At 44.5% G+C, this 11,595-nt stretch overlaps 1 protein-coding gene across 1 annotated transcript; it reads left to right on the top strand.

Annotated features, from left to right (window-relative positions):
- The first annotated feature begins 7,455 nt into the window (after positions 1-7,455).
- LOC118099034 (thyroxine 5-deiodinase-like) lies at positions 7,456-11,310 on the top strand. Its single transcript, XM_035143280.2, has one exon. It carries the CDS (start codon positions 7,836-7,838, stop codon positions 8,640-8,642), a length of 807 nt encoding a protein of 268 aa, XP_034999171.1. The 5' UTR covers positions 7,456-7,835; the 3' UTR covers positions 8,643-11,310.
- Positions 11,311-11,595: the final 285 nt, after the last annotated feature.

Genomic DNA, 11,595 nt, shown 5'->3' with positions numbered 1-11,595 from the left:
TCAGTTTTGTTCTCATTCATAGTTTCGTTTTCCAAGTGGGTCACGTAAACACTGAATCCCAGGAAAACATTTCCAAAGAAAGACTTTGTTATCGTGCCTTAATAACAAGCATCCTTCGAGACAAGGACTATCCCTGGGAAAGGGTTGTGAATGAGCAAAACATGACGGAATTTCCCGTCAAAATCCAAATAACATAGTAGCTTCAGTACTTGGAAATTGGAAACCCCTCCTGGATATTAACTCTATGCTTGTGGTTTTGGGAATAGTTGCGTCATGTACACAACAGTATCACATCCAGCCTCAGCTGACGCATTTTGTCCCGACTTCATCTGCTTGGTTTTGGTTGTGTTTGTGGTAAAAAGTCAAAAGAGGCTCATTTCTGATTACGCTGATAAACCGCAGGAAGGAACACGGTGTAAAACAGGCCTACCCTCCCAGCGCCGACTCTTTATCAATACGACAGATTGGTTATTTTGCAGCGGCTAAATGGCCGAGCCGCGTGGAGCCATGCCTCTTTAAGGACGTGCCGTTTGGTGTATCAGCGCTGCTCTTGCGGACAAAGGGGCGCTGGTGATCCGAGGTGATGTATCAGTGTGCATCGAAGGCTCCATGCAGCCACAGCAGCCACAGGAAGGATTAGCCTGAGAGGGACTACATGTCGGTTGCTTAGTAACTACAAACCTACTAGAATGCTTGACAAGCATAAGGGACCAGGCTGTGTTTTAACCATGAATAGTCAAAAGTGCCTTTTATTGTAACTTTACCCTCTCGTGAAACTTATATCACCACAATGACATCACAGAAAGTTAAAAGTATAGTTGCAATAACAGGTGCGTGTCGTACCTGGGACTTGAGTGTGTACTCAGTGACTCTCCAGCGGCCAGTGTAGTGTAACGGTTTTCGTCTGGATTCCTGCCACTCTTAGTGCTTAGCTGGAGGCTCTGTCCGGGCTGTTTTTCCTATTCTGGGATGTCCTTGTATGACCTGCGCTCCCATGCCAAGATCCAGGCTGTGTCTAATGAAAGCAGGGTTCCAGCAGTTTTATTTCAGCAAAAAAAAAAAAAAGAGAAAAATCTCAGAAAACAACAGAATCGAGGCTCAGACCGCCAGTGTTTCATCGAGCTAGACTTGTGAAGCTGGCGGTTGACAGCGTGAAAAGTAGCAGGAGCTGTGGGACTGTGGTGGCAGAGTAGGATGTTTAAAAAGAAAGGAGAATTCACACAATTTAAACGCTGCCTAAATTAGTTTTGTGGTAACATTGTATGAGAGAAAACTCTAATGAACTATGAATAATGCCTTTTTTATTCCTGTTCCTCTCTGGCATCTTGTATGATTCATTTATTATACTTGTGCAGTGGCCGTTTAAACCTGCCTGTTTGGGAAGGGGCTGTTCTCTTGTCCTGTGTTAAAGCTCCGGAGCTACTTCATTATTATTCCTTGTCATTAGTGAGTCCTCCTCAAACGGATCTAGAATATACCGTCACTTTTTATTGTTTGTGTGCTGCACGTTGTGTGCAGAGCTTTTTTATAAACAGTCTGTGGTGCAGAGGGAAGTTAGAAAACTTTGTGTTCATCCTACCTGGTTTATCTGCAGTGAAGATTGCGTAGTCAAAGTTTTTCATTACTGTTCACGTGTTTGGTTCATATATTAGTTTGAATTATTTACTGTAAAAAAGAATCAGGGAAGTGATTTTGGCCCGTAGTTTATCCGAGGACGTAGAGGAGGACTTGTTCAACTCCCACTGACTGCTACAGAGCGCTGCTTATTAAATTTCTATTAATATTGAATGTATCCTGTTTCCAAATCGCACCAAACTCGACACTGCACTTTTTCGGTCGATTTTAAATACACATGCCAAGTGTGAAGTTGATAAGATGCACGGTTCGCGAGATGTGCGCTCCACATATATACAGACGGACAGATGTTTGTGGAATAAGTAGGTAGATTTGTTGTGTTGTGTTTATTTAATATTATTGTCTATATGCATATCCACACTACAATGAAACAAATTCATTCTAATTTAGAAAAACAGATTGTGAGACTTGCTGACTAAAGCTGAATAAGGGTTTCTGGAGGATAAAGGTGATTGAGCGTCTGGGTTGAAGCACCCGAGGGGGCTTGTGTAATCAGTGTAAATCAGTGTCCCAGTCCTTCTGTTGCATTCGTAATCATGTGCTTAAAAGGTATTCAGCGGTCGTGTGTGCACATGTGTGCACGTGTGTTTGTATGCGTGGACAGGGCCTGTGATTTAAGGGATCCATGACTTGTTGAGTGTCTGTATGTTGACAATCCTCGCTAGGGTTAATGAGCTTAAGCTTAAACTTTCTGCGACGGCCTCTCGAGCCGTTTTGTTCACACTGGGCTGAACTCGAGCTGATCTTAGAAGTCCTAGCGGTTCCAAGAAAATCAGATTCGGCCCAGAGAATCCAACGCTGACCAGGAGTTGTCGGCAAGCCAGCACACATGGTCTTTTCCTCGTTTTAGCCTGGGTGTACAACCAAACGACGCCAGTGGTCTAATCCAGATCACAGCAGCAGTTTAACAGAGCGCTGTGTGCAGAGACCACTTTCACAGGAACTCCTGATTATAGAGGCCGGGCTGTTAAAATGTTGCTCTATTACAGACTCAGATCAGACACTTTGGGCTCGGGCGGGCGACGTTCCTCGCGTTTAAGGTAAACGCTTGGTTTGGCAGCACTTCAATGTCCTGCAGTACAAATTACATCATTAGTGTGACATTACATCAGATAAGAAACTCCTCTCGGTTAGTCCATGTTCAGGAAAGAGCAATTAGAGCATCGCCTTCCCTCTGCAACAAGTGTTTAAACTAATCAAGTCCCTTTCTTATTGCTGTCATATGCTAAGCCTTTACACACACAAATGTGCGTCATCTTGTAAATCCAGATCATGTTAAGACTGGGATGAATTGAACGGAGTGGCCATGTTGGAGCTAGAACAACAGGCTTCGTGAGACAGCACAGTAGCTCATTAGTTCAGTTCATTAGCTTGCTGGATTTCAGCTGCTTGAGGGGTCGTCCGCTTGCACATCAGCATCTGAGTCACTTCCATTTCAATGGAACATGTTCTGTCTACCCTTTTTTTTTTTTTTCTGAACTTTGATCAACACAACCAAATATAGGCTCTAGTCCTTTTGAGCTACACAATGTGAAATCCATGTGAGACGTGCACGGAAACGTTTGCACAACCCCAGGACCAAAGTTTTTATTTTCAAATGTCAGAGTTGTTTGTGTTCCACGCTAACACAGGACAACAGTTAAACCACTTCAGCAGCTACTATCTCATGACATTTAAAGATAATGTAATGTATTCCATTCAGGGTGGTTCCCATTTTCTGAATGAGATCAATACTTAGAATTATATAATTACCTTCACCAAGGAGGTTATGTTTTCATTGCTTTTTATCTGTCTACCTGCCTTTTTTTATCTGTCTGTCTGTCTGTCTGTGTGTAAGCAGGATGACGTGAAAAACTATTTCATTGCCTTTATTTAACATTAAAAATTAAAAGATTTGAAACTTAAAGACTTCAATATTTTCAATTTCAATATTTGTTAAAAGTTGTTGTGTATTGTTGTTTAACTTTAGCTTTTCTGCTTGACATATATTGTGTTGCTATATAATATTTTGTTAATTCTATTTCTCTTGTGCAGGTATTCGTACTGAGTAAATGTTACATTGGTTTTTCATATCCACTGTTTTTTCTTTTATATTACTGCTATAAGAGCTACACATTAATATGAAGAATTCTGTTGACGTCTCTCCACTGAGTACCATTCTAGTTTTCTCATCGTTTAAGCTTTGAGATAAATCCAGTGAGCTGATAGTCGCATTGTTTTGATGATGTTAACCTCCTAAATGCTACTTATTCTGTTTAGTGTTAGATGTTGTGGAGTAATGGTAAACATATTCACACTCTAATCCTAGTGGAAAGCGCCTGGTATCACTTTTACTACTTTGTTTGCTAAACAAACAAACTTTATACTTGCAGTTGTGCGTGTAAAAGTAGTTGAGACATGTAGTTGTTGCACATCTGGTTTGTTATTAGTTCTGCGAAACCATCATAGGCCTCCAGTCCCACAGCTGCTGAACAGTCCCAGGTGCCTCCAGTCGGCCTGGACGTCTTGTGCTGTGATTGCAGGTGTCGGCCTCAAAGAAGTGAGTGTTTGAGTGTGTGTGTGTGTGTGTGTTTTAAAGGGTTATTTAATTTTGTTAGGTCTTAAATCGTATTTTCCAAGGTTTGGCCAGTGGTTCTGTATCCATGTGTTAATTCCTAAAAAGAAGCAAAACAAGACACAACAGCAGTCGTAACGATCAGACAGTTTGGAAGTAGCCCTCAGGGCGAGTCACGTGGATCTGGAGGAGAAAACCGAAAAGCAGTCCGTCATGGTTTATAGACCAACGTTCTGGTTCAACTTCGACCCACTTCCACGAATACACTTTCACTGTGCAGTGAGGATTTCTACCCACTATATTTATATTCATGCATTCACTTTTGGTTTCAAATAAAGTTGGAGTAACCACTAACACTCAACCCTCATTAATACCTTGATTACTGAGTGCTGAATCCTTAAAGTGGTAAATAATGAAAAACAAAGCCAAGGACCGAACTCCAATTTCACTTTTAAAACTGCCTCATGGACAATTTGCACAAATCTGAAACGTCCATGTAACAATTATGGAGTCAGTTTGGAGTCTCTTTTTCAAGTGTCGAGAAGAGAAACCCGTCAGTTAGCTTAGCTTAGCACAAAGATTGGAAACATTGGAGGAAGCAGCTATAGCCTGGCTCTGTCCAAAGGTAACAAAAACCTAAGCCCCTGTAAAGCTCACTAATAAACATTAGTTATACTGTATCTTGTTTGTTTTATTCGTAGAAACAACACGTAATGGTTTTATAGGGCCATGTGGTGGATTATCTCTTGGCCAGATGCAGTTTCCACTGGTTCCCTGGAGCAACAACACAGTATTGCCATGTCTTGGGTCAATTAGTGAACTTTAGAGGTGCTGGTGGATGGATTTTGTTACTCTTAAATAAAGCCGTGTTTAGTATTTCCACCTGTTAAGCTGTTTCTTTGTAGTCAAGGCTCATTTATGCTGCCTTTATGTACGTCAAGAGATACGTCAGTTCCAAACGATGAAACGGTCGTACTTCCATGCGTCATTTATTAGAGGACACGTGAATTGAAAGAAGCATGGCAACAGTGGAGGAGGTTGTGATGTAATGTACCCCTTAAGAAAGAGGTAAAAGCGGCTGGGTTGAAAACAGCAAGGACACCTACATATCTAACGTTGGGAATAAATTAGCCTTTAGTGTACGGATATGAGAAATGCATCAATCTCATTTTCTAACTGTCAACAAGAAGGAAAATAAGGATACTTCTCATAATGGCAATGTATTATTTTAAGCGGTTTGGATAATCTGGTTAATGTGACGTTCATATGGTATCAGAGTTACTATAATAACCACATCAACACCCAGGTTGGCTGGCTGGCTGTATGGTTGGCGTTTTGGCTGGTTGGTTGGTTGGCTGACTGGTTGGTTGGTGGGTTGGCTGTATGGTTGGCTGGTTGGTGGGTTGGGTGGGTGGCTGGTTTGTTGGTTGGCTGGCTGGCTATATGGTTGGTTGGCTGTATGGTTGGCCTGGTTGGTTGCCTGTTTGGTTGGCTGGTTGCCTGGCTGGTTGCCTGGTTGGCTGGCTGGTTGGTGGGTTGGCTGTATGGTTGGCTATGGTTGGCTAATTGGTGGGTTGGGTGGGTGGCTGGTTGGTTGGTTGGCTGGTTGGTTGGTTGTCTGGTTGGTTGGTGGGTTGGGTGGGTGGCTGGTTGGCTGTATGGTTGGTGGGTTGGTTGCATTTTGTCTAGTTTGTGTTTAAATAATGAAGACAGTTAGAATCTCTGTAATGAGTGGTATCAGGAGCACAGGGAGGCTGCTGTCCAGGGTTCTCGATGACATGGAGGCTCACAGATAGTAAATCTAATGCGAACTCAATCTAAGCTTTTGGCTTTTCTGATCATCGGACTGTTTGCTCCTTGCCCCAGAGGACTTCAGTGTTAGTGATAATGCAGCATTCTCACATCTCAGCAACCACTTTGGTGAATGCGACGTTATCACATCTGAGTGATAGTGTGACCCATGATTTAAAGCCTTTAGTTTATTTTCAGCTCTCTGCCGTGTGTTTCCTGTTGATTTATGTTGGAGCCGTTTCTTTTATCCAGGTGAGAGGGTGAGGAAAATTGCTCCCTTGTGATTCAGCTTGCATCATCAGACTTGTGGAGTGCTTATACGTCTCAAGTACAAATGAATCTGTTTATGGTATGTCCGCACATGGCCCAGACATTTCATACATCAGAGGACTACACCACCTCTTCGAGTACTCTTATTTCTCCTCTGCGACGTGATGAAGGAGCTCTTCACACATCTGCCTCCTCCCTTCTCCCCCTCGTCTGCTTCCTCCAGATGCCACTTTCCTCCCTTATATAAATCTTCTCTCCTCTCTCTGTTGTCCTTACATCTCCCTCCACCTCTGCGTGCTACTTTCTCAGTAACGCCGTCTGCTTTTAGGGTCAGCATCCCCTCCGTTCCTCTGATATAAGTTTCTGCCGATTGGGATAACAACCCGCATTAAAAACTAAAATATCCATAGTAACAAGGCAGTTTGTGTTGACGATAATAGGCTTTATTTTTCCATCTGTTTGTAGGAGGAGGTGGACGACACAAAAGACACTAAAGGGGACACAGGGGGGGGATTAAAAACACACACACACACACACACAGTGGCAGGGAGGGGTTTGGGGGTCAGGCTGGAAAGTCAGGGACACGCCTGCACTAACAGGTCAACCGTCACATGTACAGTATGTATGCCCTCCTGTCAACCACTGTGAAACAGTGGAAAGTTTCAAGGTGAGGTAATATGGCTCACGCTCACGCTGCGGTCATGGTTAAGACCAAACTGTCATCGCTTTGTATCTCAGCAGATTAAATGAGATTACAAAACACAAGGCAATATTTCTCTATTGTATTTTGTTTGACCTTTACTCCAGCGTTTGAGGCTGAGACGCCTGTTTGCCAGGTCGTCAAGGTGCAAATCTCAACAATAAATACACAGAGAAATTACAAATGTTTGCATCATTGCTTTGTAAAAGGTGGTCAAAAGAAAAACCTCAACCATAATTTATTGAAAAATGTGTTATGTTATGAAACTGGTGGTGGCAGGTTCACGCTGCCTCTCTCTCTTCCTCTCTGGGTGTTTGGGTGAGCTCTGAGGCGGATCACCCGAATGACTCATCCAGGTCTGTGCGGTGTGTGTGAAACCAGCGCCGTCTAGTGGCCACAGCGGCTCCTGCAACCCCGTTCCACAGAGATCTGAGTTCACAGGCAGAAATGACGTGAAGTCAAATGTTTCCCCCTTTTTTTCCCCCCGACTTTCAGGAGCATCTGTGCGTCCGGCTGCGGTCACGTCCAACTGCTGCGAGTGTGTCGCCGCGGAACGAGAGCGAGATCCGCGCGCTGTCATGTTGAGTCCTGACATGTGGACAGGACACGCTGATCCAGACTCTGTCCCTGGATGTTCGGAGCCCGGAGTTGATGGGAGGTAATCCCCACCATGTGAGTGGGCGGTGCGGGTACCGGAGGCGTGTTTTGTTTCCTTTTTTTTTCTCCATTATTCAAATGCTTGCTGTACCTATAAAAACAGCGCCTGTGTGCGTCAGATAGTTTTCTCCAATGGGTAAAGGTGACTAAATACTAGTTTGTCTCTTTCGCCGGCCCAGTCGCATCCCATCGTCTTGGGTGGTGGTGGTGGTGGGGGGGTGGAAAGAGATGATGCACGACTCCGGCGGTGTCCAAATGGCGAGGGCGCTGAAGCATGCGGCGCTGTGCCTGATGCTGCTGCCCCGGTTCCTCCTGGCCGCCGTCATGCTGTGGCTCCTGGATTTCTTGTGCATCAGGAAAAAAGTGCTGCTGAAGATGGGGGAGAGGCAGGACGGCCCGGACGACCCGCCGGTGTGCGTCTCCGACTCCAACAAGATGTTCACCTTGGAGTCCCTCAGGGCCGTGTGGTACGGCCAGAGGCTGGACTTTTTCAAATCCGCGCACCTCGGACGCGCGGCGCCCAACACCGAGGTGGTGCTGGCGCAGGGGGGGCGGCCGGTCCGGATCCTGGACTGCATGAAAGGGAAGAGACCGCTCATCCTCAACTTTGGCAGCTGCTCCTGACCGCCGTTCATGACGCGCCTGGCCGCGTTTCAGCGCGTCGTGAGCCAGTACGCGGACATTGCGGACTTTTTAGTTGTATATATCGAGGAGGCGCATCCGTCGGACGGCTGGGTGAGCTCGGACGCGCCGTACCAGATCCCCAAGCACCGCTGCCTGGAGGACCGGCTCCGAGCCGCGCAGCTGCTGCTCAGCGAGGTGCCCGGCAGCAACGTGGTGGTGGACAACATGGACAACTCGTCCAACGCCGCGTACGGAGCCTACTTTGAGAGACTTTACATCGTGAGGGACGAGCGGGTGGTGTACCAGGGGGGCAGGGGTCCCGAGGGATACCAAATATCGGGGCTCCGGGACTGGCTGGAGCAGTACAGGAGCGACCTGGTGACTTCCCAGACGCCGGTGCTCCATGTGTAGCTGAGGATGCTAAACCAGCCGCTGCTCTGCCCATTCGGCCTCAGTGTCCAGCCCAACAGTGCAAACTACCAGATGCTGCTATCAAGTGTTCACACAGGACACTTGTTTATTTTCCACGCGTAAAGACATAAAGACAGAAACCGGACTCATAGCCTGAAGTCAGGTTGAAGCCTCTCTCCAGGCTGTAGGCTGATCTATTGATACATTGATAAATTGACTCATGTGTGCTTGTCTCGACGTTAATTGATTAATTGCTTATAGCGATTTTATTTTCTGTTTTTTTTTTTTGTATGGAAAAGTCTTGGATCAGTTGAAACTGGATTCAATAAGTAATCACTCTATTTTTCTACAGTGTGTGTGTGTGTGTGTGTGTGCGCGCGCGCTCATGTTAATATCTCGCTCCTCTCACGGTGTTTCTATGAAGGTCGGTTTTTAAAAGGCGCAGCCAGAGAACCGACACTGATCTTTTCCCTGACACCGGGAGCGGGTCCATATTAACGGGGAAGTACTTCCTCCTCCATGCGCCAACCCCATGTGTGTAACATGTTGACAACATTGTGTAACTGAAATTTTTTTTTTCTAATAAATGTCCAGATCACTCATCCATCACGTGCTGTTGACTGTGGAACCAACACAAGTTCGAGTTCTTCCTTTGGTCTTTTATTTTTTTTTTGTGTGGTTCTTTATTGTGAATAACAATGACACACAAGGAAAAGTGATGGATTCATGAAAGACATTTGAGGGATACCCAGTTTTGTGTTGTTGCACCAAAGTGCAGTTTTCAGTCTGTTTCATAATTGTTTATAGGATTTACTGTCTTCCCCCTCAGACTCAGGCCTATTCAGGTCCAAGTGATCCACCATTGTAAAGTGGCTGCATAGTAATTTACAGCAGCAGTTTAATGCTCCTTGTGACTCATTAGTGAAGAATTCATGCTTAATTAACCCACTTTCAGCCAAGACACACGCTTAATAAGGGAGGCTAGAGATAAATGTTTGTGTCAAAGTGTGTGTGTGTGTGTGTGTTTAAAAGAGAAGAAGAGGGCCTTTCCGCGTTGTGTTCAGGGGTGATCGTGAATCATGACACCGCTGCTGATCGAGTGAAAAGCCAGAAAAGGTCAGATTCTGACAGCTCAACAAACAAGTGCGTATTCAATGTCGGCTATGAAACATATACATGCTCATCGGAGGGAGTGAGACACGTCACATTGTTTTCTTCTGAGCGCCGAGAGGTGCGTCTTTAATCCATCTATCTTTAACTCTTTCTCCCTTTGTCATCATTGCCACACACGCCCCTTCGCCTCCTCCCCCGTAAAGTCACTGTGTATGTGCACCTACACAAGCAGGAATTTACACACACATGCACACACACACACACACACACACGAGACACCTCTGCCATACACAATTAGGATTAGAGAGCAATGTGATCACTGAAGATCCCACATGGGCCTCCTCCCACTCCACCATGTGCTTTTTAAATGTGTTCAGGTCCAATCATGCCTCGTCTAAAAGTATAAGCGTCATGCCGGAGTTAGAGCATTGACGACTGACTTGCCCGACCCCGGCCTCCTCTTCCTCGTCCTCACAACTCCTTCACTGTTTCAAAGAGCGATATGAGAGAGAGAGAAAAAGAAAAGTCTGTCCCCATGTAAACCTCCCCCGCTGTCTAAATCAATTACAGGCCTTCAGGAGCAAACACAGTGTTGAAGTGATAAAAAGAAAAAGGGTCGGTGAATCAGTGATGTCTGACCGAAGACCTTTTGAAAGTTTCTGTGGTGACCTGGCACTGATTGATGACGTGGGGGAAAAGGTCAGAGAACCTCAAAGCTGTGATTCCCCACATAAAACATCTTCCTCGGGCACAAATGGTATCTTTAAAACGACATTTCTTTGTATCACAGCAACAAAAAAAAATGCAATTTAGACTTTTCACTGGCCTTGTTGCAGGAATTTAACAGAAATCTGTGTCGTGGTCTTCAAACATGCCACAAACAAGACTGGGGGAAATAAAACTTTATGGAGAAAACTCTCAAAAGTGGCAGATTTGTGATGGAAATAGGTGAAACCTTCTTAACCCATCTGCTCTGAGGCATCTCTGAAGTTTATTTTTGTCCACTGTGGTACGCACTGTGTGTTGACGTATGCTCACTACACACTTGAATAGAAGACTGTTGAGATGTACAGAAGAAGCGCCTGTGATTATGTTCTTTTTCTGTGCCGGGGCACTGACTCCAGGAGACGGCGGTTTCTTCGACAGCGACTCGCGAGTCACAGAACGTGACCGACATGTGTCTGTTCCCTCTCGTCTGTGGTCTGAGCCCTGTCACATTACAGAAACAACATCTTGCCTTTTGGCTAAATGATCTGCCAACCTCTCCTCCCTACCACTGTCTTTGCTCACTAACTTTATTTTTCCTTTATTTCTTTTCTGTCACTAATGTAAAAAAAAAAAGAATAATCCAATACAGTAACATTTTACTTAAGAACAAATAACTGGATTACTTTTATATGTGATTGAGTATTTTTCGTTTAGTGGCTTCTTCTGCATTATGACTGTTTTTGCTACCATTACCTGCCTGTAATTTTTCTTTCAGTTGTGTCTTCATCGTGTCTAACGTGCTTTGCATTTTGTGTCCATCTTTCTCAATAAATCAAACAAATGATCACATGTTTGCTTTTCTTCTAATTCAGGTTTTTAATTATTTTTGGTCAGTTACAAAGTTTTGAAGTATAATTTTCAAATATATGCTTCTATTGGGTACATCATTTTTTACCGTTATAAAACATAATCCATGTTATTGCATTGGAGGCAGCTTGTTTCAATGAAATGAAATAAAAACCATAATGAACAGGACACGTTTTCTTATCCCATCCTATTTGTCAAAATGGGATAACAGTACATTATCTTGTGTGCAGACTTCTATAAGACTATAGTGTGATTTGATTTGTAT

This window comes from Hippoglossus stenolepis, chromosome 20 (genome assembly GCF_022539355.2).
Source record: "Hippoglossus stenolepis isolate QCI-W04-F060 chromosome 20, HSTE1.2, whole genome shotgun sequence".
Lineage (NCBI taxonomy): Eukaryota > Metazoa > Chordata > Actinopteri > Pleuronectiformes > Pleuronectidae > Hippoglossus > Hippoglossus stenolepis.
The sequence above is the reverse complement of the archived record's forward strand: the minus strand, read 5'-3'. Positions and strand labels throughout refer to the sequence as shown.